Raw genomic sequence first — 27469 nt, forward strand, 5'->3', positions numbered from 1 at the left:
ACTCCCGACTCTCTCAGGAATCGCGGTAGCAAGACATACCCTTTCTCTCGCTCACTCTTACTTGTCCACAATAAGAATTGGCAGAGTCACTGTAATAGTTTAAAATATTTATTTTAATTGTGCTCTACAATACAGTACACGAGCCACTACCAGCAGCAAAATGCATAAACTCAAACCAATTAGCATTGTTACAATTCCCTAGAGTACAAAGGGGGAAGTAATTATATAAAGATCTCTGGGTTTTGTCAGCAGACCCTATACCTTAAAGCAGGGGTCCCCAAACCAGTCCTGGAGGTCCGGAACCATGCCAGATTTTTTGGATATCCCCGTTGAGATACATGTAGTAATTTTAAAAATCTGGCATGGATCCGGCCCTCCAGGACCGGTTTAGAGACCCCTGCCTTAAAGCCTAGATGGAAGGTTTACATCATAGGAACAGCATAGCTCTTCTCCATGGAAGGGGCTCTCTCCAAGTGCGTGTTAAAACATGGACCCCAATAATATCAAAGCACGAGTATCCAGAAGTGCAGCTGTGTTTAGCATGTTATGTCTTGGTGCTAGGGATTGAACAGAACAACAAGGGACATTGATAATCGACCTTGTACATGGTGTTCAGACTAAACTCCAGGAACTCAGCAGAGAACGTGAAAATCAGACAGTTCTCATGTGAAAAGCATAAACAGAGTCTAGCAAAATAAAGAGCATGTAGTTTACTCGCTTATCGTATCTCGCCCAATTCTGTAACTGGTTGTTCTCCTTTTGAATTACTAAGGGGTCGCAAAGCTGGTTCTAAACTGTTGCCCTGGTGGTTGAAGTCTGATGTATCTGCTGGTCCAGATATTAAAAAAATAAGAGAACGTGTTAAAACTTAGAGAAAAAATGGGTAAATGTTCTAATAACAACAAGAGAGTTTCCAGTCACAAGGTCAAAGTTGGTGATTTTGTTTGTGTAAAATTTGGGAATTCATTTTCTAAGTGTTGGGCTAAATGGTCTGATCCTGTTAAAGTGATCGAAGTGTTTAGCAAAGCTGTACGCATTGAAGGGGGTAAAATTTGGAATTTTAGACGTGTATCTATTGTTAGATCTGATAAATTGTTTGCTAATCAAAAAAAATGTTCTCGTGTGTGAAAAAGACGATCAGTTTTTTTTGGATGATTTTTGTGCTTTGCAGGGTTCTCAATGTGCTATTCCTATTGATTCTGTTTGTTCTAATGAGCCTATTGCTTCCGTTATTGATCCTCAGGATTTTGTCAACAATGCCGATGATGCTTCTGGTGTTTTGTGCGATCATGGGGTTGTGGATAATTATCCTGTTCAAAATGATTCTGTGCAAAGGGTCGCAGATTGTGCAATTAGGAAAAGTTCACGTGTTTCACATCCTCCTGTAAAAATGAAAGATTATGTTTGTTTTTAGTTTTTTTTTTGTGTTTTGTTTTGGTTTTTTTTTCTCAACGGAGGGAGGTGTGTTGTATGCTACTTGCGTGCTTCTTGGCATGCGAGAATCTTAGAACTTGGAATGTCCTTGTGGGGGTTCTTGGTTAAGGGTCTCGGTGAGTCAGTTGAAGCCTGGCTCTCCGTGGTTGTTAAGCTGTTCCTGAGATATGTAATTAAATCCTGTTCCTGGAACCAACCTTGTTTGCGGACCTCTTTACTTTCTAACAGTAACGTGCGCAAAAGCAGTATCATGACAGCAAAGCTTGTGCTAACTAAGCAATATCGACAATGACCCTAATGGCCATATAACACCCTCCCCTTGGTAAGGTCATAGGACATAGACAAAGGACCAAAACAGTGTTCAATAGCTGAGCAGAATTCATTGGAAAAAAGCAAATTGGGAAAAAACAAGAAAAAGGAGATTTTTTTTTTAATTGTTTTGACGTGCAAAAGAGTGATGTCTCCATGAAAATTTTATCATGAAGGAGGTGTTCAATCCATCAAAGAACGTGAACTTAAGAATGCAATTTCATGCAAAAGATCACTATCATTAGCAGAAAAAAGGGATGCCATCCAATCCAGTGGGTCAATGGAACAACGTGCTCTTTGCAATCTGATGCTTCCAAAAGCATAACCGTGCAGCTTGCATGATATTCGATGAAACTGATGCAAGTTGTTCTCCACAGCAACACAGATATCCCATTCAGCCAATACTCCAAATGCCGCCGCACACGCCATATGGCCATCCCCAGAACAATCCTGGTCATCGGCCACTAAAGGACCCATTAACTGGTTAAAATCCGGGACTGGACATGACATATTGGAGAGGCATAAATCCATAGCCCAGTATTAGGGGCACGGTCGACAGTAGAGCACTGGTTGGTCGCAAGGAAAGGAGGCAAAGCAGAAAGTTAATCCATAACTCAGGCCAAGAATTACTAATGGCGAGCATCCAAAAACCTGTTGCATTTGATCACAGTACAGTTGCAATTGGCCTGATCTGTGCATTACCACAAGATGAGCAGCCATTGTGCAGCAGGATTCCACCAGCTAACGCTAGTAATAAAGGAAATTCTTCGAAGACGCTGGGGAAAAAAAAGGAATGAATAAAAGACAATATTACTCCAAATATCGTCTGAAAGGAAGTCACAAGGCCGGATTCCACATGTTTGAGAAAAATGTGCAAGGCCTTTAGTGTCAGGCGCATTAAATATTTGACGTATAAGGTCCCCAAAGTGAAGTGGGAGGTTAGTGTTCAGAAGTGACAATATCGCTAGACGTTCTAGCCACCTGTAAAATCAAAGGTCTCTCAAACCGAAGTGAGAGACACTTCTTGGAACAATAGCATTTTGAGCCTGCTTAATTTGTTGAAATTTGTTTTCAAAGTCAGAATGGAAGGCCAAATGGAACTATCTTCACTCCCACGCAGGGGTGTAAAAAGCACAGTGCTACAACAAGTTACGCGCTGTGAAACTATTACCTAATATGGGATTCCTGCCCATAAACCACAGCAGTCTTGGTTGTTCTAAATCAGATAACTGTCGTAAGTAAGCAAGGTAAAAGCAGGAATTATTGATAGGACTGGAGTTACTTTAAAAAAACAAGCAATATTAGAATACTTGTAAAGCGCATAGCTGCCTCGACAAAGAGGCATCCTAGCGCTGAAGCAAGGCAAAGTGAGGGAACTGGGAGAGATTAGAGTTGAGAGTACAACCAATCTTCACATGGCGTCTGAAGACCTGGTGATCAGCGATACAGCGGATGTGTAGAGGAAGGGAATTCCATAAGGTAGGGGCCAGTCGCCTAAAGGAGCGGCCCCCAGATCTGGTCCTTTGAAAGTGTGGGATTCACGAGAGGATAAGATTAGTCGAACGCAGCGAACACGGGAGGGAGCGCATATCACTCAGAATGTGTGGGCCAATGTGTCAGGATCTTGTGCGCGGTGCAGAGCGCATTGAAGTGTACACAGTGTGCAAGGAGCAGCCAATGGAGGTGGAAAAGGCGGTTAGTTACATGGCTATACTTGGGGAGGGGAAAAAATGGCTCCTGCTGCAGTGTTCTGGACCCGTTGCAGTCTATTTAGCACAGATTTATTAGACCCAAGGAGAAGCACATTACAGTAATCCAAACGGGCCAGTATGGAGGCTTGGATGATCAGCTGCCACGTGTGGGCATTAAATAGACCAAGTATCAGTTTGAGGCCACGAAGCAGCCCAAATCATTCCCCTGCCACAGATTTGGCGTATGTCTAGAAGGTGATATATTTATCCAGCATAAAGCCCAGGTTTTTCACTGCGGGTTTGGGGGCCTGAGGGGCTCCAAGAACTGGAGGCCACCATTCATTATTCCAGAGATGGGAGTCTTTGCCAAACAGAGGGGTCTTATTTCGAAGTTCATTTGCAAGAAGTTAGTCGTCATCCAGTCTGCAATAGCCAGTATGTCTTCTCTGAATTTTTCTCTGTCCTGGCTGGGATTGTTAGACCGGGTGATCACAGCTGGGTGTCGTCAGCGTATGACACCATGGAGATTCCCCTTGCTTTGGTCAGCCATGCCAGAGGACTCATACATATTAAAGAGCATGGGGCTCAATGCGGAGCCCTGAAGGACCCCATATCGCAGAGGATGGACACGGGAGGTGAAGGGAGGGGCTATATCTTGAAAGGTCCGGTCGGTCAAGAAAGAGAACCATGACAAACCTGTATTACTAATCCCCATCTCCTCCAAACGGAGGAGCAAGATTTGGTGTGAGACCGTGTCAAATGCTGCGCTCAGATCCAGCAGGAACAGAGCTGAGGTCCTGTGGGCGTCCGCAGCAGATCTCAATTGCTCTACCACCGTCAGCAGTGCCAATTTAGTGCTATCTCGCGGTCGGAAGCAATTTTGGGAACTATCAAGTATGTTATGGGCTTCCAAGAAGTGAGTTAATGTCAAATTCACAAAGGCTTCCAGAATTGGACAGAAATGGGAGGAATGATATTGTCCGGTAGTTTTCTGGCTTCGAAGTGTCCAATGAAGGTTTTTTGAGAAGAGGGGACCACTTTGGCATGCTTCCGTGATTTTGGGACCACCGCAGAGGTAAGGGGTAAATGGAGTAGATCCAGACATTTTGAAAGGGCCTGTTGTGCTTTCCTGTATCTTGGGCGCAGATACATTACAAGCGCAGTGCAATTTAACGTGTTCACAAACCAGGGAAAGTCCTACTGTGGAATCAGAGTCCTCCCCTGTTAGGAAAGGTTCCTTATCCTCCCACTGGCATCTGTTAAGTGAAAGGTAGGGCCCATAATTCATGGAGAAATGCACTACCCAGTAGTTCAAAATGGCCAATCGGAAAATGCTGCATGCATGATTTAAATTGAAACAGTGAAAATGGGAGAAAGATAAACCCATGAATTCACCAAATAGCAGATCCGTTTCCACAACAGAGAATGGCAAGGGCTCCAATTGTTCAATATTCAACAGTGTGTATGCAGCATCTTTCATGGACATAAATCGGTTCCTCAGTCAGATTAAATTGTAGGAACAAACCAGAAGCATTCAAATAATACCAAGGGACTTTTCCCATTTTGAGGGTCTGTAACGTCCATGCAAACTGCAGAACGGATCGTAACTGATTTGGACCATGATATAACAAACATCACTCTGAACAATATCAATAACAGAAGAAACAATATTATCCAATGTAAAGATGTGTGATGAGTGTATTGATACTTTTGTCGACCACAGCAAGGACTCTCTAAATTGGCTTGATCAATTAGGCGCAGACGAAGCACTGCCTCAATCTGCGAAAGTTTCAAAATTTCATTATAAGCTGCATATATAAACCACTTTTATCTAGGGATCCTAGGTCCCAAGATAAAATCAGCCAAATCGAAGTCACTCGACAAGTGTGAGGTGTTTCACAGATAAGGTGGAATGATCCAACCATTGTTGGCATCATTTACCCACAGAGTATGTTGTGACCGAATGTGTAAATGGATACCGAGGATCCAGTCTAGTCTGTGTGAAACCAGGCGTTACATTATAAAAACACAATTGACATGAGTTTGACTTTGTTTGCAACAGCAACCATCCAAATGAATCAATTTCAGAGACCTTGAAAGTGTCATTTTGAAATAAAGCCTGTAATGCATAAATAGTATAATTTGTTTGAACACGCCAATTATCGCATTCCGCTAAGGACGGAATGGATGGGATATGTATTTTTATTACAGTTGCCAGGCAGAAACAAGTGGTTTGGTACACTATCATTTAAAAATAGAATTTTAGTCGAGATCAGGTAGGCAAGATGCAAAGCCTGAGTTCCCTGAGCCTGCCAAGGCTTTGTGCCCCAGATTAATTTTAAATTAATGGTCTGTTTCCAGTGACCATTACCCTGTGTGGCTAATTTAGTCCTAAAGGAGTTGGTGTAAATCAATTTAGTGTGGGTGAAGATAAATTTGGATTGAGATGACAATTGTAGTTTAAAGAAATAGGATTCTGGATTAGATGTGTCATAATCGGTAAACTATGACATCTCGAAGAGTTTTAGAACTCCCCTATATGGGAGTAGGACAATGTTCCCATTGAGTGTAATTAAGAACAGGTCTTAAAGTGTTTGTTTTGTGCAAAAAATTATGCCCATAATGTTGACAACAGAAGTGATCAGCATAATTGGCAACATTTAAATACAAATCTTCAGTATCAAAAGCAGCATATTTTAAATCTGAAAATAATGAATGTACTGCTTGCACATCCCAATCGTCAGAATGTATGTCCCGTGTTACCACATCTAGTGAGACTCAAAACATGTATGGCACCCCGAGCACCTCAGTCGGACCCTGAATTTCAAAAGCAAATTTGTCCCAAACGATGCCATCTGCAACCGGGAATGCCTAAATGATCACAAGTGTCTGATCACGTTTCATGATATGGGACGATGAGTGAGGGGCCAGAATTCCATTGACCAAGTTCACAGCAGAGCGTTCTGGCAAATAATGACCATTGATGAATAAAAAGAATACTGTCACAAATCCAATAGACATGAAGAGGAAAATCAGGATAAGCACCATCCAAGTGTAGGTCCATGGGGTACCAGGTAAGTCTTTTTGAACCAAGAGACGATGAGTTGTAGGAGAAGCTGGCATGGTCCCCAAAATAACCGTTGGCACCCCTCGGTATTTAAGGCAGGCTGGACGGATCAGCTTAATTTTGTCGAGGACCGCTCTGGACTTCCCTCGAGACACATCTGTGGGATGTGTATACTAGACATCCGCGGTGGGAGAGGATGGAGGCATAACAGGAGAAAGGTCAACAGCAGTTTTGATCTCTCCCTCACCGGTACAGGTTTTAGTCGTAGAGGTTGAGGTTACCGGATTCAAAGAAATAGCATTGCAGGAAACAGCTGGTGTTACACTATTCAGAATCGGCCAGACGGTGGAACTCGACATTGTCCACTGAGATTTATCTGTTGTCTTTGCGACCAGGTAAAGGTTGTAAAATGACTGTACGAGTACCCTTCAATCCAAGGGCCAAAAGTGGTGCACAATAAGAGGGACCAAATTCTTTTTTGTTCCCTAGCTTTTCTCGTACCAGATCTCCAACCTTAGAAAGCCTGCCGGCAACCAGAATCAGCAGTGCTGCATCATTGGAAGAGGGTAAATGTTCCGTTGCATAGCTGCACGGGTCTTTTGTAGATCCTGTAACATTAGAATGATTATCTACGTCATAGGTTGCAGGTGCCGCCACAACTTCTATACCATCAAGGTCTGGCACAAACATTTTAATGCCAAAGAGCATTTTGTATGGGGTCCGCCCTCCCAGAGATCTTTTAGGGAGATTATGGAGTGCACGTTAAACACCATACAAATGGGATTGCCGGTTCCTGCCAGTAACTAAGACTCTAGCTGTCAAGGATTGCTTTAAGTCAGGGTTCATTCGCTCCACAATGGAATTGCCCTCAGGCCTATATGGAGACGAAAACTGCACCAGCACCCCCATCGACTTCATCACGCCCTTGTACGCTTTAGAGGTGAACGCTGGACCTTGGACTGAATGGAAGGTGCCACAGGCAAACATCCCGAACTAAGACACGCAAATCCCTGAGGACATTGAGCGTCAACACTGTTGTGGCCAAACCCAAATGAATGTAGTGCACTAATCCACTGCAACAAATATATATTTTTATACGCATTATCAGAAGAAAATGGACCACAGTGATCAAGATACACAGCCAAATGGTTGATTGGAAATACATTCTTGTGTTTGAGGTGGACGTGTGACTGTAGACGGTTTAATTTGTTGACAAATATCACAGAAAAGCACATAATTTTGGGTCTGTTAATATAAACCACTCAACCAATAACGTTACTACAAAATCCAGACTGAGCAGAAGCCATGCCCTCGTGTGCGGCTTTGATCAGAGCAAGTCTCCAGTCAGCTGATCCCCAACTGTAGGAATCTTAGCATAAGGAACTTGTTCGGGAGATATATGATAAGAGTATTTCAAAGGGAAACCCTGAGGATAAGCAGTTCCCTCCCTCGTAGCAGCTACCGCTGCCAGAATATCATTATTTTAGTCATGGCCTTGTAACTGCTGCTACGGAACACTTGGCTACTGCAGATTTGGCCGCTTGGTCAGCCAAAGAATTACCAAGAGCATATGCTCCCACATGCTGATGGCCAAGATTATGTAGAACATGCGTGATGGGTTTGTTTAAGGTCTGCCACTCAAACCCAAAGCATTTTATTCTTAATTGTGCTGCCTTTAGAGTCTCAATAGTTATTTTTAGATCAAAAGAATTAGTTGTCATTATATGTCTGAACACAGTAGTAAGAATCGCATACAATGGGAGTATTCACATTAGGATCAGTAAACTCTAGAGCAAGAGCACGCAGCTCCGCCAACTGTGCCGTACAGTCCCCCAAGTGCTTGAGTATGCACTATGGAAGACTTAAATGCTCCATTGACAATTGAGCCAGCAACAATTGCGCAAGCCACTGAATAAGCGAGTTTGGAGCTGGTGGCTGGCTGAGCCGAGTCATCTGTATAAATGATACATTGGTACTCATGTAAAGGAAGCAATGACAACGGAGGAGGATGAACATGTTCATACTGTAAAAACTCCTGTGTCTGTAGTTCAGGGTCAAAGATAAACGTGACAGAGTATGTCAAAGACGAAGCCCATTGTAACCAACGGGGATGTAGTGCCTTAGGGTTAGGTACACTTGCCTTAGTCGCGGCCTCCAAAGCAGGGAAGGACGTGACCATAAGAATGCGCTTACCTTGTGCCAGTGAACGTTTTCAGAATCGCCATATGGACCGCTGTCAAAACTTTTTCAAAACACATTTCAGCTGCAGTGTACAAATGTGATTTGCAAGCAATAGGTACTGTGTCCCCCTCATTGAACATCAAGTAAATGAAATCCACCCTCCCCGGTACTCTAGACATCACCAGGTTTGTGGTGTTATCACGCGTCAACAAGTAGTTAGTTGCAAGCATGTCAGATTGCAGGATAGAGGTATGTTCCAGAAGCCAGCTGGCAGAAAAATGTTGGTTGTATCAACGCATAAATCACTGGACATAATCAGAAATGTATTATCTCCCGAAATTCAAAAATCCCAGCAAAGACTTAAGTTTCTTCAGTGTAGAAGGGGTTTGCAACTGTGCACATTTCTCAAGGAAGTGGGGGGCTAACCCCTTACCTTCATTATTGAGCTCAGAGCCCAAAAAGAGAACCGGCAAATGAGTGATGTGCGATTTAGCAAATTTGAACTTGTATCCATAGTCAGGAAATGATTCGGTCGACTCAGACGAGATGCGGCATAAGTTAATCGTCCATCAGATAAATGTCATCAACGAACGAGAACGCATCTGGATCTATTTCGTGCAACAAAGACAAGACGTGCTGCAAATGCCCCGGGCAATTTTTAAAACTCATAGGCAAGCGCGTACATTTTTTCCGATTCCAGACGGCGATAAATGCTGTTAAGTCAAGAGTCTCAGGAGTCTACGACTGTAGAAACCATTGGAAATGTCCAGTGTAGTTTTGCATTTTTAAAAATTACATGGTTTACCAGTGCAGAGCTGTGTGTGTTTTGTACTGCAAAAGTTTGGCAATGACTATTCAAATTTCGGTAATCCAATACAATGCAATATGAACAGTCATGATTTTATACCGTAAGGAGAGGATTATCCATCGGTCATGTACATGATTCAATCACTCCTTGATACTCTGTTAGAATGTCACAAACCTGAGCCTTAGCTTCATGTCTGATTGGTTATTGCGGTTGTGGCATAGATCGTAAAGGTATCTCATGCGCCGGTGAATCAATATCCCAGCCTACCTGATTACGGTACACCACCGGGGCAAGGGCCAAAGCACTCAGCTGCGAAAAACTCTGAAGTATCATGTCCTTCCCTCTAGAAGCGGCTAACACAAAGGGTGGAGGCCAATCTGCCTCCACCAACAAAATGTCGTACGAGGAGGTTATATTTTCCCCAAAAACCTCTGATTGGACGCTGCATATCACCTTCAATTTGGGAAAATAATCTAAGTGTCTATCCGGGTGGGCAACCCGGGTATCGGCTGTTTCTACTGTAATGAATGTATCAGTTGCTGTCGCCTTTAGACAGGGACACAGTGCCTCCCACACTATGGTAACCTCCACTGTGGAGCAGAGTCACTGCCCATGTCCAGTCCAGGAGTCGCATTCTCAACATCCGAGGTATATCTTGCTGTTAAAGCTGCAACTTTTCTTCTGATACGGAGGTCGAAAATGAGGCAGGTCCTCTTGTTTGGCTTTAACGTCAAACTGTAGAGGTTGATCTCGTCCCTGTTTAGTCTGTCCTGCACCTTGATCCTGGCGCTCCCCTCTACCGACTTGAGTCCGATGTGTCCTGTAAAGAATGAGGAAAGCCCTGATCAGGGACCTGAAATCTATCAGTAGTCTTAATTTTTGCGCAGTCGTGCAGGTCATAAGTACGCTCAGAAGTCTAGAGTGTAGGTGAACCAGACGCGAACCTTGCATCTGCTGTTGCTGCCCCTGTTTTTTCAGTTCTTTTTAGAAAACAGGCACACGTCTATCTGCTTGGGCCTTTTGCGTTTGGGAGTTAAGCCTTTTACTCAAATGCAGACGCAATCTCAGACTATTGCGGCCTATGGTTTTATAAGCCTTTGCAATGATCTTCGGTAATTCGCGCAGCTTGTCTGCATCTGCGACAGTCCAAGTGGTTAGCCACTTGTAAGCTTACATCATCACCCTTGACATTGGCAAGGATCATTTCAGCATCACGTTGAACACCCCCACCAGTCTCATTCCTAATTCTAGAGCTGCCTCGGCTCAGTGTTCATCTTGAACACGTTTTATCATGGAAGGGAGTACGGTCATTGAGGGTGTGCCGAAACACTTTGAATACACCGCTACAAACACCTTGCAAAATAAAGAGGATGTAGTAACATGCGCAAAAGCCGCATCATGGTAGCAAGGACCCTAATGGCCATATAACACGGGAAATTGTATAGTCCAAGCTCAGTTTTTAATATAAAATCAGGGCCTTTGGTGGTCAGATCACTGAAAATCCAAGATTTAAAAAAAATATTGTCTACCGGTGCTCGTGGAAGACAATTTCTGAAGACTGGAATCTAGAGAATGCTAAAGTGATTCTGGTATTTTACTGACCTATGCTGGTCGTTTTCTATCAAGAAAGTTAAATAGAGGCTGTTGCCAGAAAAATAAAAAGTCCCTCAGCAGAAAGTAATTCTGGTATTTTACTGACATGTACTGGTCGATTTCTATCAAGACAGTTAAATAGAGGCAGTTGAACTGAAAAAAGTCCCTAAGCGGAAGCAGACAAGTCCTAGGGCTGATCTCCAGAGCCCACAAAGTACATACACACAACTATATACTAAAGTATATACAAGAGGTCTTGAAAGCTCGACCTAAAAACTGAAGATCTCCAGTCCTTAAACATGATGGATATCCCGTCCGCCATATTACAAGAGCCATTGGATATAATGCACTTTTAATACGACAGACGGGATAGCCACCATGTTTGTGATGGAGTAACACATTCGCTGAACTCTAAATCAGGCCCGCTGTGTACTGTGGGACTCCTAGCTTTAGGGCAGGGATGATTCAAGCATGTGAATCTATTAAATATACCATATACTGGAAAACCTCAGTTATAGATAAGTAACTTTTTTCTTCTGTCGCTAGACCCTCCCTGCTGTGCTATTTCTTTTAGCACCACTTTGGCGGTATTTGCCACGCTTCGCAAACCTGATACCATATCATAAGTTAAATGGTTCTGTACGTCTAGCTCTTGACCGTTGGAAGACCAGGGACTCTTGCACAATGCACAGTCTTTGATGTCACTATAATTTCAATATATTTATAAACGGAGAAAAATATATTGACAGCCATTCCCATATAGTTCGCCCATTCTCTTTCCAGCTGCACAGTTTATACCCTACTTGGTTCCAGGTCTGTCTATGCTCTCCTGCTATAAATATAGCCTTATAGCCCGCCGTAGAGGGCTATACCGGCTATTAAAGGCCCTCTCCAGCGCTAAAGGCCCCGAGCCGAAGGCGAGGGCCTTTAACAAGGGAGAGGGACTTTAATTGCGGTATAGCCCATCTACGAAGGGCTATAAGGCTATTAGAACATTGTCACTAGAGGACAGAATGTTCTAAAAAAAAAAAACAAAGCCTTATGGGAACGTGAGGGGATTGGAATACCCTCAGGCTCCCTGAAGCCTTTGTTCACAGCCAGAGATGTGAACAAAGAAACATTGGAATGTTGAAGCTCCAGGCTTATACCAGCCATTATAAGCCCAGAGCACTCCATTGTTTTCAATGGAGCTCCCAACATTCCAATGTTCTAATACATTATATGTAGATAGGCATGAATAAAACCCGAAGACAATATCAAATGCAAGAATTAACCTAATCGTGATGTACCACCACTTCACTCTATAACCCCTTATAAATCTTGTGAATACACAAATAAACTAAAGGGTTATTAAAGTTTAATAAACCAAATGTTAAGGAGTATAGATCTATAAAATGTAAATGCAATAGGAATTTATCAATGACAAATGTGCACTCAAATTATGGTGGTGCAGGAAACTAAAAGATGATGGTCTCTGGAAACATTTCTTTGCACCTAAACTTGATAAACTGCACGAAATATTGATTGTTTGTGTACCCGTGGTTGAAATGAGATTTTTAAGGGCCTTTTGGACGCTCCTCTGCAGAGTGCCCGGATTCTCCCGCAGCCAGGGTATGCTATGGAATGGTCACCCTGCTTCCACAATGGATTTCCCCCCAATAGGTTAAAAACACTGGGACTAGTTCATGATCTTATGCGGACTACCGGAGCAGAAGACTTCAGCTCCTGTAAACCAATACCATCACCAGAACATATTCTAATGTCTGTCTGCAATCTGTGCACCTACTTCCATATTGCAAAACATTTAGAGCCCAATTATTTGACAGTGGTGGATTGACAAAAAAATAAGGTGTGAAACCTGATCGTTAATAATTCTCAGCTGTTTTGTACCGGTCCTTACGAAAAGCATCTGGTTTCATTTTATGAAATGGGAAAATTAACTTTTGGTACCCCTCTCAAGGATCCAGTCTACACAACACTTTTCAAGGTGGATCTTCTTTAGAATAAACAATGGGATTTGGAATGTTACCTGTAGATTTGTCAAACATTGCCAGAGTTACTGGTGAGTCACCAGCGAGTCACTAAAAGCTACCAACAAAATGACATTGCACCTTACTTGGAGTCACTATATGGGGCTAGGTAGAGGAGGTGTGTTGGGTGGGGGCAAACGGGAAGAAAGTAGGGAAGTGTGAGCACTTTGACGCCCATATAGGGTCGCTCATCCTTTTGCCACAAAACATCTTAAAGCTAAAAGCAAACAAAAAACCTCCACACACTTCACTAAAAAGCTTGATCCATTGCATTGGAGCTTGCTCCCTTAGACCCTTTTGGAAAATTCCTCCATACTTTGAGAATTATTCACTTCATTTAGTGTCCATTGGCTAACATGGTCAAAATTCTTCTTACCTGGGTCACCCATAGAAATCACTTTCTCGTCTTCAGGTCTTCAAATATGTTTCGTCGGTTTGGAGCACATCTATGAATGGGATCCTCTGTACTGCGTTCTGGTAGTCCAACCTATTGAATTAGGATTTGCGTGTTCAGGGGCATTTTTTCCTATTGTCAAGTTTTGTCCCAGACCAGCCCTAGTTACAACTACTTCATGAAACCAGAGGCGTCCCAGATCCTGTGGACCTGCGACCGGGGATTACGCAGTTATGGTGGTTGTAGAACATCTTTTGATAAATTCCCCATTCCCTTCCACCCCAGCACAGATACTCCACTTGGGTTCTGGCCTTTCCTGACATTTTCAGGGACAAGGACATTGTCCCTCCCCATGTTAAAAGAAAGCACATATTGACAGATTTCATTAGGCGAGGAAGTTAGTAGCAACGTCTGCCCACGGCTTGCCCCTTCATGCCCTGGCACTGCCATTCGCCTCCTTAGACAAGAGCTCATGATTGCGGTAGCAGGAAATAAAAGTAACAGGGTATCTGCAAGCCTACATTACTGCTGAAGTTTCCACCTCTGGCCATCGCCGTACAATAAATAGGAGGCAGCTCAATAGGGGAATTAGGGATCAACACTTGGTCGTTGTTGGCCACAGAAAATTCCAGATTTGTAAAGACTGACTGATCACCCGTAGGGGTATCCAGGCACTTAGGGCAATCGGGGAGATTAAGTGAGCCATTGCCCAGAGTCACAGAATGCGGTGCTGAGGAGGGCAATCGAACCGTGAGCCTGTGCTCTGGAGTCTGCCGCTGTGCCACACATCTCCCATGAAGGGGCTTCTGCAACCCTTTGTATTTTGGTGAACTGATATACCCCTCCTGCATTATGTAAACATTTGGGCCTAGATTTATAATGGTAGAATGGGTGCATGGAAACTTTGTGCTGTGCCTGTGGGATTTATAATGGTAAGTAAATCGATTCAATGCTTTGTGCCACGGGAACGCCCACATATCCGCCATGGCTTGAGGTTTGGAAAATACGTTCTAGACAATTCTTGGGTGCATAATGTTTGGTTATTGCAAGTTTTTAAAAAATGAGACGCAAGCCAAACTGGTTTACTTTTATAAAGCATTTATAAAGGATCGTTGAAAAAACACCTAAGAGCAAGGCAAACTGGTGGCATTTCTGAGCTAAATAAGGCAACGTTAATTTAGCAAATCCGGCACATTTAACATTTCACAGCAAGGGTTCTTTGGCAGTAGACATCCCTGGCAGCAGATGGCCTCTGGATCAAGGATGAGGTGCTGCAGCAATACAAAACAGGCTGAGAAGGGGCCAGTGCAGTGCTGTGCCAACAAAAGTAAGGCCCCACTTGGCCATTTTGGAACCACAGCAATGGGCAGTATGGACCAGATTACAGCAGGGTCATATGCCAACAGAAGGAAGTCTTCAGGGTCAGTGCTTGATAGGTTAGTCATACAGGCAAACAAGGTGTTCCATTCAACAGAGGGCTTCTTTCTCACACCGAGATACTGTTCTCGATGAGCAGGGGGTCCAGATAAGTGTACTTCACTGGCAGGTCTTGGTTCCTCTTCTGGATCTCAGCAGAGATCTCACTTAGCCTTTTCTGGAAAGCTTTGATGCACTCCGCTGCCTTTTCCTCTGTGAAGAGCTGGTCTGGATAATTTCCTAGCAGGACCTTCAGGACAGAAACAGCAAACATTAACTTCTGTGTCTATTCAAAGCATCCTGGCTACCAAGGCAGTCTGAGGACACTCCCACCCCTCTTTCCCCATGGACCAGTACAGTGAGTGTTTACTTTGAATCAAGACCGTGAAGGAGTCCACCCGAATTTAACACTGGTTGCGGGTGCCACGCAACTACAGCAATCACCGACTGCTCCAAGGTAGGAGACCAGTGACCATTCACAGAAGCATCTCCAAGCCTAGACTTCCTGCACAGTTGACTTGATTTATGAGTGAGGTATTCACACATGGTGACCTTACACTCGCAAATCCTTTTATTCATGATCTCAGCCTACAATAGATTACTATTGCACAGAAGTACAACTCACTCAAGTGGTGCAGGGAGTCTGAACCATGGCATACTAGTCAGTTTTCTACTGTGGAGAAACCCCTTCCTCTAAACACAAGTTTGTGGGCATTACCCGCTGCTTACCACAAAGACAAGGCCTTTCTTACCACCTCTGGCAGTAGTAAATTGGTGAGGATGGCACAAAAAACGTGTGGCTGTCCGCAGGCAAACAGACCCTGAAGTCTGGTTGCTATCATAGAGCAATACTGAGCATGAGTAAATCACACTCCAGTGATATGGAGTGAATGTACCATGGGAGGGTTTCCCTGGATAGATTGGAGGCATCCACATGCTTGCAAATTGGTGGGTGTTCTTTTTTTCTCTCCCGATTCCTTTCCACCATGAAAAATCGCTTTGAGTTGTTGGAAGGAGCAAGTAATCAAATATTGGGGAGGGTAAAGAGAAAAGGATTTCTCCACAAGGCAAAGATTTTCCAGTGCGTGTGGGAGAGAAATGAATTGTGCATTGCACAAAGGAGATGCCACAAATAGCAAGTGGCCGCTCAAAGATAGACCGGAGCTCATGGACTCAATTGGAGAAATGGAGTTCCTCAAAGATGTATGCTTACCTCAACCGCTCATGGACACGCAGCAGACTGCAGCTACTGCTATCCCAGCAAAAGGCACCTTTAGCAAGTGTAATCTTGGACACCTGCCTTAGTACTCTCAAAATTGGATGCACCAAGAGGTTCAAGAGGGCCCCCGAAGCCTGCAGCACATGCCACCTACAGACTGATTTCTAATGGTCTCTTAGAACAATAATCAAAAGAGCAGCTGGGATACAGATCTTCAATTTCATGAAAGAAAACAATCTACTCTCCAATCAGCAAACTGGCTTCTGGTCTAGCAAAGTGGTCAAATCCCCACTTCTCTTCTGGGATGGCCAGAGGATTATTATAGACATACACCAAGTTGATTAAGTCCATTATCCCTCCCCTCTTCCGAGGCTACGGAAAAGTAAGATCTGTGGAAACATCCCAAACTGGACCTCTTCCTGCCTCCGACAGATTGTCCTACACACTTTTGGATTAGACCTTGCCTCAAGCCTTCGAGAAAGATGCTGATGAACCACCTAAAGCCACACTCATCCCAAACAGAGCTCCTCAACTGCAGTGAATGGAATAGCTATCACTGTAGGATCATCTGGCTCCTGAAATCCCATAGACACTAATATCTACTGAAGGAAGGGTTTTAGGAGTATTTCAATGTATCACTAGTATTTCAAAGGAACCAAGTTACCAGAAGGGCTTTCCTCACCATGAAAACCCTCTGGCACGTTGTGCCTCACCTAGGTTTGGCCCGAACGTTGTAGGCTATAAACATTCTAGATCTGTCATGACTGAACTGGGCAAATGTCTTCACATTTTTTCATATGTTAGCAAATTGAAACAGAAAAGATTTCCAGCAGTGTGCTTTGAAACCTATGATTGTTGAAACTTTCCAGGTATACTTAAATGTTTTGTGATTTCCTAGAAGTTGTAACTGCATTCATCTGCAGCTCTGGACCGGTGGATGCAAGTTCACAACTTTCTGAACTGGGCCCTGAATGCATCCTTTTGACACCAATGCACATGGGACTCGAAGCCTGCGATCAGAATGAAGTGTTGGTTCTCCTCCTAGGGCTTAAACACAACATTCAGGGCCTGATTCACAAAGGTAACTTAAGTTTTGAGTAGATATCCACTTCCAAATACGTTTACTACTTTAGGTATTCACAAACTGCACTTTTGTAGTAACTTACACTTTTGTAGTAACTTACACATTTGTAGGAAGTCCAGAAGTACACATGGCCAAACAAGGGTACTGTAACAGCCTCAAATAAAAATAATGGAGGCACTCAAAATAAAACCCAAGGGAAATAGTTACATTAAATTATTCAAAACAGTTAAAAATATAAATTAAGGTTAACATAACAGTACACATCTTAACTAAAAAGTATTCATTAGCCTATTTTGAATGTAAAAGATAATCTAACAATCTGGGTTAATAAATAGATGGTTACATTATTTGTAACATCTCTGGTTACATTTTTTAAATTCAAAATAGGTTACTAACTAAATTATAATTACATTGATATGAACTATTTATTATTCAGAGTTTTATATAGCGTGAACTTGACCCGAATCAGATATCAGAACTTTACATAGCACCAGTTACTTTACATGAGGACACATTCATTTTTGTCAGGCACTGGGAGATTAAGGGATTCGGCCAGTATCACAGGATGTTCAGCGTCATTGCAGAGACTCAAACCCAGTTCCCCAGACTTGCGGTCGACCGCCCTAGCCGTTAGGCCAACTCCTATATAGATTATATATTTAACATTAATTTATATCATTTAGCTACTTCAAAAATGGTACTTGAACATTATTTCCTGTTGGGTTTCATGTTAAGTCTCTACCTCCATTATTTTGTATGGGAGGGTGCAGCAGTACCAGTGGCTGGCCATCCGTAGTGTTTAACTACAAAAGTTGAAATTACTGCAAAAGTGCAGTTTGTAAATACCGTGAAGCGGTACACTTGCTCAAAAGTGCAGTTTGTGAATCAGGCCCGATAGTTTATTTCCAGCAGTGCCTTAAACAACTTCGTGCCACAACCCACCACCAGAGGTACCAACCCGCTGAGCCATGTGCAACCAGCTGAATGTTTACCCTATCTGAGGACGTGCTGGTTAGCACCCACATCAGCACCATGATACGGCAGGTACTGTCCACTTCAGGCAGAGTCTTCAGAATGTTCTCCATTGTCGCAGCACCCTTGGTCTTAGGAGGGGGATTCCTCATCGTGGCGGGAGCATTTGGCATCCAGTAGAGGAAGTCAAACTAATGTTTAAAGAGAGAGAGAGTGTGTCAACGAGGTTAGTGGTACTGAAAAACAAACAGTATTAAATCTGACAGGAACAAGTTGCCATTCTTAGAATATCAGGAATTTGGCCAATTGGGAAATTGCACTTTTTCTAACCACGGCACACAGTATCAGATGGGCCCAAACTAGTGGCCCAGTTGACCCCACCCTTGTCCCGATCTACCTGTGGACTGTTGACAGCAGCATGCTTGGCTGAACAGGTGTAGATAATCATGGTCAGATACTTGACCAACTCTGCGCGACTCTTCAAGGTGGAAGGCACACCTGCATGGAAATAGGTTTTCTATAAGTAAGTGCATAGATGTCTAGGTTTAAAAAAACAAGTCGCCTTATTTTCAGGGCCAGTTTTCCAGACTTCATATACCATATGGAATTACAAATAAAGTAAACTTCTGTTAGAACCTTCCCTAAAACGGTTTATTTAGAATCATTCCAGAAAATAGTCTTGCTTCCATTCCTCCCTATTAAAAAGTATATCAAACAGATAGTGTATGCGACCAAGTTAATACGCCATTATAGCCTACTGCTGAACACGTTCATTGTCCTCAAAAGCCAATTTGGAGGGATAGAGAACTGGGGCGGCTCCTCCGCTATGGCGGAGGATCGTCGCCCCCGCCCCCGCCCCCCCTTGCTGGAACCAGCAGACGCGCGTAAAATAAAATAAAGCAGTTATTAAAACTGCTTTATTATCCTTCTATTTTACTCCGGAGCTGCCGCAGTCTTCCGGCAGCAGGAGAAGTTGTGGGCTCAGGGCACTACCAGTGCGCATTTTGGTTTTGTCAGCCGTCTACTGCCAGCCAAAGCAAGATGCGCACTCTGATATCTCCGAGCTGTTGCTTGGGGATATCCGCAGGGCTCAGGAGTACAAGCTCCAAATCCCTGCTGGAGCGTGGAACCAGGCCGCTCCACCCAATCCCTATGCTGCTCTCATGCTGGGTAATACCAGCATAAGAGTAGCTTCTGGATATGTGCAGGGCACTCTGGGAGCTTGTGCGAGAATAGTCATGTCGGCAGCTGGAGCTGATGCGTCGGCGAGGAGATGGAAATCAGGATTAAGGTACGTTTTTTCTTCTTTTTTTAACACCCCCCCCCCCCCCCCCCCCCCTGCCCCCCCCCCCACCTCACCTCACCGATTTACCCAGCTAGCGGCCGCTAGTGATAGAAAACATAACCATTAGTAAGTGTTAGTATCTCAACTGGTTAGTATAAGCCTTCTATTAGAACATTCTAATGATTGCTTTTCTATTTCTTCCCGTTTAATTTTGGCAATTTCACCTGCAGGTAAAATGTTTTCAGTAATATGGACATTAATTTAGGAGGAGGATACACCTGTCAACTCAGTAAATCTAGTCTGGTTAGATTTAAAACAATCTCTGCTCAGCCCCTGATAGCTATAACACAAGTAGCAGGCAATCCCCAGAGAAGTGCGAGCTACGTTCAAACAATAAAAAAAAATTTAAACAGAAATAACCAAACAAGATAAAAAAAACAAGATAATAAATGTAATGTGCATAAATACATTAAGTTCATTAACAGATTAAGGGGAGCCAGATACACAAATGTTTAAAATTCTAGGGCAAAAATCACTAAGTAAAAGTAAAGCATTAATCAAAAGTCACGGTTCGTGGTTCATCTGGACCTAGGCTTAATTTCAGGCCGTCTGCGATGAAGTAGAGGTTAGATATACAAAGCAGGTTGTCCCAGTCAGACTTTACCTTGAGTTTTTTTTTTATTGAAGTCATAATCTTCGGTGGGTGGTAAAGTCCAAGGCTGCCGCCAGTGAGGGTCATTTGAAGTCTGACCGGTTGAGCTCTCACTGAAGTTGCTGGTTTTTGCACCTCCTGTCCTAAGTGGAACAAAACTGAACATCCTATCTGGCAAGGTCCTTTGTGGGGTAGATTTGCCCTTTTGCCACGTTCCAAATTTTTACTTTTCACGTTTTTGTTCCATGAGCCCAGATACCTTTGTTGACTGGTCCTGCTGCACCAGTTCTTACCACAGAAAAAAATTAGAGTGGGACAAACCTGGATTGCTTTCTCTCTGGGTGCATCCTCCATGGACACTCTTCAGCACTTTCTTCCTTGTTTAGAGTGCACTAAATCCTCTCTTTTCCAATGTTCTGCACATGTTAGTGGTCATACCTGCAGCACCCAGCTCATTAAGGCACAAGTCTAGAAACCAGGTCTCTCTCCAACCAGATCTCATGCAGGGTGGTCTCATCAGTGGCGAGTTATGTTTTCTTGAGTTCAAAAGTCCATCTGCTCTTTGTGTCCCTGAGGCAGAAAACAGGTGGCCAACTGCTTGACCCTTCGCGAGCAGTCCCATTCCCTGGGTGACCGGAGGAGGAGTTCTAGTCTTCCAGCAGGAGTCAGGAGACTTCTTCCGGCAGGGCCTTCTTCAGATAGGGTCTTCCCAGGTCCAGGAATGTTCTGAGGCGGTGGTGGTGGATGTGCGATATTTATACTGCGCTCTAGCCAGTGATTGCAGACATTCTACCACCCAATCCCAATTATTTTCTTGCAATGTCCCCACCTCATTTCACACCGCTTCCTCTACCCATGAGCCACTGTTTTAAGATGGCAACAGCCAGTCAACATCAGGCAGGCCTCTATTCAGCTCATAAGTCATTCCCCCATTTAGGTCACTTAATCAGTATTTGTAAATCGTGGCTTATCACCTGTGAGGGTATCCAGGCTTTGGGTTGCTGGGCTTAGACACAGAACCAGGTCTTGAGTTTCTTCCTGAACTCCATTAGCGAGGGTGATATTCAAATGTAGCGGGGAAGGGAATTCCAAGACTTGGAGGGTGAGAGAAGGAGCGTCCTCCACAGTGAATACAGCGGATGTGCGGTGTCTGAGTTGTGCGAGGGAGGCAGAGTGAAGGTTTTTGAATGGTTGGTGCAAATTCAGGTGGTGGTTCATGTATGCTGGTCCTTGGTCATGGAGGGATTTGTAGGTGTGTCAGTACCTTTAATTGGAATCTTTTCTGGATCGGGAGCCAGTGGAGGTTTCTCAGGTGCTGGGTGATGTGGGTCAGTTTGGGCAGGTTGAGGATCAGCCTGGCCGCATAGTTCAGTATCGTCCAGAGCCTTATGAGAGGTGATAGTGGTGCCTGTGTACAGTGCGTTGCCGTAGTCGACAGATGGAGATTAGGGAATACACAACTGTTTTCCTTGTACTTGCGGGCTTTAGGTGAGCCGTTCCTACAACCCATAGGGGCAAAACTTGTTTACCCTCAAACTGTGACTGGAGCCTATTTATGTTGGAGTGTACTGGGAATTAGCCAGTGATTGCAGACATTCTACCACATAGAATACCACTAGCCGGTTGATTTCATGCATTCTACCACCAAATTCCAACTATTTTCACAGCTCCCCCACCTCATTTAGCAACATTTCCTCTTTACCTTAGAGTACAATTACTTATAAGCTCCTTCGCCTACAGACAGTTTGGTATTCATCCCATAAGCTACTCCCCATTTAGGTGAGCTCTCCTTCCACTCCATGGGGCAAAATTGGTTTACCCTCATACCGTGACTGGAGCCCAGCTATGTGGGTTTGTCCCAGAAATGAACACGAGAAGCCCTCCTTGGTGACTCCAAGTCGAAAGGTAGTGCTCTAAAACATCCTGTTTTTTGCTACCAACTGTCCCTACCCTACCACAGATCACTAATCCCTGCTAAGTGGGCAGCAGTTACCAATTTGCCTTCCTGGGTTTAATGGCCGATCTCGGTCATCTGCACCAGAGTCGTTAACCACCAAGCCAATGATGTGTATCTCAGCTTTTAACATGTGTTGAGTGGCAGACCTGGTCTTAAGCAAAAAAATCTTGGTAAAAATGTATTTTGGGCAGCCTGAGCTTAAGTTACAATTTTTTATTTCGGTATGAAACCAGATTTTACAGACTGAGAAGGAAGTAATTTTGAAGCATTTTTAGGTTCCCAAATAGATATAGGGAATTAGGAAAGTGAAGGTTAATAGAATAAGCTACAAGGCCTACATAGTGAAATAGTTTATGGCTTTTATTTCACTGTTAGGGCATACAAACCTTTTTATATATGAGCTCACTTTCCTGTGGGCTTACAAGACTATTAATATATAATACTAAGCTTTTTCTACATAGCAAGGACGTTTTTACCTGCCTGATGTCACTGCAGTTCATTTAAACAGTGGTGCTCTCAGCAGACGCTTGTCATAAACAAGAGTGATGTAAATAAACACTGCAGCCATATATGGCATTCAACTTCCCATATAATAGAGGCACTTTAGGGACCATCAACACTAGTAGGAAAGTTAAAGAGGGAGTTCTGAAGTACAGTACATGTTGGTGGGTAAGCATAGATACTTAAATATGGTTTAGCTGTGGTAAAGTGCACACCGTCCTAAGAGCCTGCAACAATCTAGTCCAGAAAATTGTGAAAACTCTGGGGTGACCTTGCAGATAAGGTGGATCTTCAGTTATCTTCTATAGAACTCCAACATTCCTATGTTCCATTACACATTATACAATTGGCGCCACAGGGTCACGCACTTGGTTAAACTATATCCAATTCTATAATGTTACGTTAAAGTATGATAAGTTTGTTGGCGTGCTGAAAGGCATAGTCTGCGGATCCTAGACATGCATCAATACTTAAAAAATAGCACTACCCACATGTGGAAGCTTCTTATATGCACTGCCGGGGTCCCAAATGGAAATCAAAGGCCAGCCTAGAATCAGTTTTCTGAATTACAAATGTATTCAGTTTATTGCTTCAGTATATTATTTTGTTCAAAATCAATTCTTTCAACATTATTTTGAGTTCATATTAAATTCCTTATGGACTATGTGTCCATAATGTACACAATTTGTTTCTACATGTGTCCCCAATGAATTTCGGGCATACCTCATATTGGCGATCTGTCCGGTAAACACTAGATCACCCCGTACGGATAAGTTATATTTGGAACCATAGTATGAAGTCCCAGTTACCATTTTTGAAGTAACACACCAATACACAATGTTATTTAATTAACACAGGCTGATTTAGAAAGCGAATATATTCCTGCATGCAGTAGCCAATATGATAAGCCTCAGACTGAACCTCAGGTGGTGGTTTGGTTCCACACCCTGGCAGACTTAATTTTCACTTCATTTGTTGTTTCTAAGAACACACCCCCTGACGAGGGCAGAGGTATGCTCGAAATGCATTGGAGACTCATGTAGAAATGCATTGTGTACATTATGGACACATGTGGAGTGTCCATAAGTAGTTTAATATGAACTCAATGTTGGAAGAATTGATTTTGAACAAAAAAAAAAAACATACTGAAGCAATAAACTTAAAACATTTGTTATTCAGAAAACTGATTTGCCTTTGATTTCCATTTGGAACCCCAGCAGTGCATGTAAGGGACTCTTCCACATGTGGATAATGCTATTTTTCCCCATTACAAATTATGTAATATATATATATATATATATACTAAGATTAATGCATTATCTTAGAGGTGCATTATTTATGTGGATGCAGAAAATAATAAACACTGTAAATAAAGGGCTCAACCTGAGTTCAAGAGATACATTGGAAATTAATTTAGATCCACGAACGCCTGTAGAAAAGTCAAGTCCTGGCTGTCAATGCTCTGGCGGAAAAGGACAGGGTAAAGAGCCAAGCAAAGGACCTTAAACATTACTGGGAATTAAACAGGGGTAAATCCCCTACCCTAAATTCAGTTAGTTCAGGGGAAGAACAAAAGGATTATTGTCTAAAGAGTATTAAGTCGTAGCAGGGTGCTGAGTGGTGCATTTATTTTAGAACATTGCTCACATTGTGGACGGGGACTGAAGATGTTAAAAAATGGGTCCTCTGTCATTTGTGGTTTCTTTATTCATCTAATGCCAAAGAGTAACCTCAGAAACTTTGAGAGTTATGTAATTCTCAGCACTTTGAAACCTTTTTAATGTCACCTTCCATTCCAGACAGTCCTAAGCGGATGGAAACAAAATAGAGACAATTGTATTGGCAAAGCCATTAACTCTGGCATGCAACTTTTAAACATTTATTTGCACATATCTGCAATAGAAGTTAAAAGTAAATACTCTGCTTTCAGAAATTGGTGGTTATATACTTTTAAGGAAAGTAAAAGCCAACCATTGCAGATCTTGCCCAACAGTTTGGCCAACCAGCCATGTCAGTGAAGCACACTATTTTGCTTAGGTGGATGTGCACATGGCACCTAGTCAATGCCACAACTCAGGGTGCAATACAACCAATGGCTGAAGTGGGTGGATCCCCTGGCCTATGGTGTTATAGGTGGAAGCAAAATTTGAATGGCTTTCCATCAGACCAATGACTGAAGAGGTCTGACCGAAGCCCACACTCTGGATATTAGCGTTTTCTTTATTAATGAATTTTTGTAATCACATGAGGTTGGGTGAGACAACTAAAGCACCTCTAGGCAAAGATCTACAAAAATTAACACTCTATACATGTAAGCCACAGGTTAGCTATCATTTGCAGGGATCCACCAAATGCAGACGTTTTTACCCAGCTGGATAAACATTGAACATCCCAATACTGAAACATAGAAATCCAGATCCTACCAGAGGATTCTCTTGCTAGGAAGGCTTTAGAGAAGATTTCGTCCACCCAGGCCTGTAGCTCCGAATCCTTCTGGACAGAGCTGTCATCCTTGTAGTAGCAGTCAACGATTGAAGACACAAAGCTAAAAGAGAAACCAGCAAAAGGTGATGAAAAATCAAACTTTCATTAGCTTTAGCAGAAGATGAAAAACCATGGGCCACATTACGACCATTTTTAGCGGTCAGACTCAGGCCGTTTGCAACCGCTAAAAAGGGTTGTAGCATGTTTCAATTATTTTTGCAAGTCAGTAACATGTTACTCGCAAAATAGGGTTTTGCGAGTCACTATTTTGAAGGGACGTGCCAAGGGCATCCCTTCCTAATACCTAGTCGCACGGGCATGTACAACTGTTTTGTGACTAAAATGAAGTCACAAAATAATTGCAGTTTACTGCCTACTTCAACTAGGTAGTAAGCCACTCACAAAGTGATTGCAGCTAAAAACATTTTTCAATAGCAGGCACTCCTAAAAAAAGGGTTTTGAAATGCATCGCGTGTTCCTTTAAGTAAAACGGGTGGCATTTAAAAAAAAAAAGTTGCTTAATTTAAAAAGAAAACGCAGACATGGGGGTCTGCTGTCCCCAGTAGCCCACCATCCCTGTGTTATTGCCCATTCCCAATAGGTCGCATATTGCGATCTGCCTCATGAATATTGATGAGGCAGGTCATTTGTGACCCCATTAGGAATCATTTTGATATTCAGAACTAGTTGCATGGTAGCTCTGGGCCACACCGCCACATTTAGGCCCAGCGTCCCAGTGGTGAGGCAATCGTCCAGAATCCTTATTTAAGAAGGTTCAACCAGGGCATTCTTAGTAAGGATAATAAGTCTTCCTAGTGGTCATCTAGTCTTTCCTGCAATTGCCAACGCCCTCAGCCTTTGAGTCCCTGGGATGGCGAAGATAAGGTACTTTCGGGTCCACTCAAGACAGCTCAAGGCTGCGCCCTTGCTTCCGGATTTATTAACTCTGCCTTGCTTTCTTGAAATTACACACTACCACGGCTTGTGAGCTTCCATTGAACCAGCTGGTCTAAACAGTAAGACAGCAGCAGAAGCTAGGCCCCCACTAGGCAATCTGATGGCACTGATACATCTCATACTACACTGCACGACTATTCACGGTCAAATACGGTAATACAATGACTTCCGATGTCCTTTTCCAAGTGCTATAGCTTTGTTTGGATAACAAGCATCTTCCTTAGTGGAGTACCACAGCCTTGGGTGCAACTCTCCAGGGGTTACTTCCAGGTTTGCACAACAAAGATGACATTTTGAATGGCAAACCAACATGCAGACAATTCAGATAGGGGGCTTAAGAAAGTCCAAAGCTTTAGTACACACGTGTCAGCTCCACATGGAGAAACTAGCATAGTTAATGGATGATTTACATTGGTTTATTAGAGGACTTAACTTTCAATCTAAGAGGATGTATAATACGTGTAGTTTTTGTTTCCCATTGAAAATACTCTGGATATGTCCATGGCGACCCACAAATGAGCAGTGAGTGTAAATGTAGAGACCACAGTGACAGTTTGGCAGTGAAATGTACACAGTTAATGGGTCTGACCGCCTTTACCTGATTGATTTGTATGCATCAATAGAATACTGGACTGAGAAACACTACATTGTATAGTTTGACTTAGTTACAATATAAATCATTTGTCCATATATAAAATAAAAACAAAAAGAAAAAAAATGCAACATGGTTCCTATACCTTACACCTTAAAACTTATTGTCTAGTTGCAAGTCTCACAACTCCCTGTACTGTGTCCATATTTGAACCGATCCATGGCCGCTGTGGTCTTATGAAATCTACCAACGACAAGTTATGAGACTTTCTCCTAATCCCCCCTCCCCCCAATACTATAGTGGCATTTGAGTAGATCGCTGGTGCAGTGACTGGCTGTGCTTTGTCTGCATAGGTGTGTAGACTGTGCATAACCTCACCTCTCAGTTGCTGCCCACAGCTTCAGGCTGTCATCTCTGAAGTAGTATTTCGGGAGCTTGTCCACCCCTCGGGATACGATGTTGTCGGCAATGCACAGCGAGCTGTAGGTCAGTATTTCAAGGCCATTCTTCATGAAGTCGTTGAAGTGCTCTGCACCAGTTGATGCACTCTATGGACACAAAGAAAGCACTCTGAAGCATGGACCCCCGCACTTCATCCCCCTCTGAAAGAAGCCTGGGGGGTTCAGGGGGGATGAACTGCACCTTAGGACCCTACATAAACACAAAGGGCCTGATTCACAAAGGGCCCGCCTACTCGTGGCTGAGGACCCGCAGTCAAGGGGAGTCTCCACACTCGTGGCAGATCCTCCATACTCTGGGCGGGGTCTCCGCAATGAGAATTCTAATTGCGGAGACTCCATCCAGAGTGTGGAGACTCCTGCCACGACAAATGAGCAGGACCTT

At 43.3% G+C, this 27469-nt stretch overlaps 1 protein-coding gene across 1 annotated transcript in view; it reads right to left on the minus strand.

Annotated features, from left to right (window-relative positions):
• Window positions 1-14588: 14588 nt before the first annotated feature.
• The window catches only part of LOC147678428 (hydroperoxide isomerase ALOXE3-like), a 120588-nt gene continuing 107707 nt past the window's right edge, over window positions 14589-27469 (minus strand). Inside the window, exons 10-14 of the mRNA XM_086946024.1 lie at window positions 27005-27174; window positions 25017-25138; window positions 18596-18696; window positions 18219-18389; window positions 14589-15173 (exon numbers count right to left, since the gene is read on the minus strand). Of these exons, the coding sequence (XP_086802150.1) occupies window positions 14994-15173; window positions 18219-18389; window positions 18596-18696; window positions 25017-25138; window positions 27005-27174 (744 nt within the window). The 3' untranslated portion in view covers window positions 14589-14993. The remainder of the gene's footprint in view (window positions 15174-18218; window positions 18390-18595; window positions 18697-25016; window positions 25139-27004; window positions 27175-27469) is intronic.

Source organism: Lissotriton vulgaris, chromosome 12, assembly GCF_964263255.1.
Source record: "Lissotriton vulgaris chromosome 12, aLisVul1.2, whole genome shotgun sequence".
Lineage (NCBI taxonomy): Eukaryota > Metazoa > Chordata > Amphibia > Caudata > Salamandridae > Lissotriton > Lissotriton vulgaris.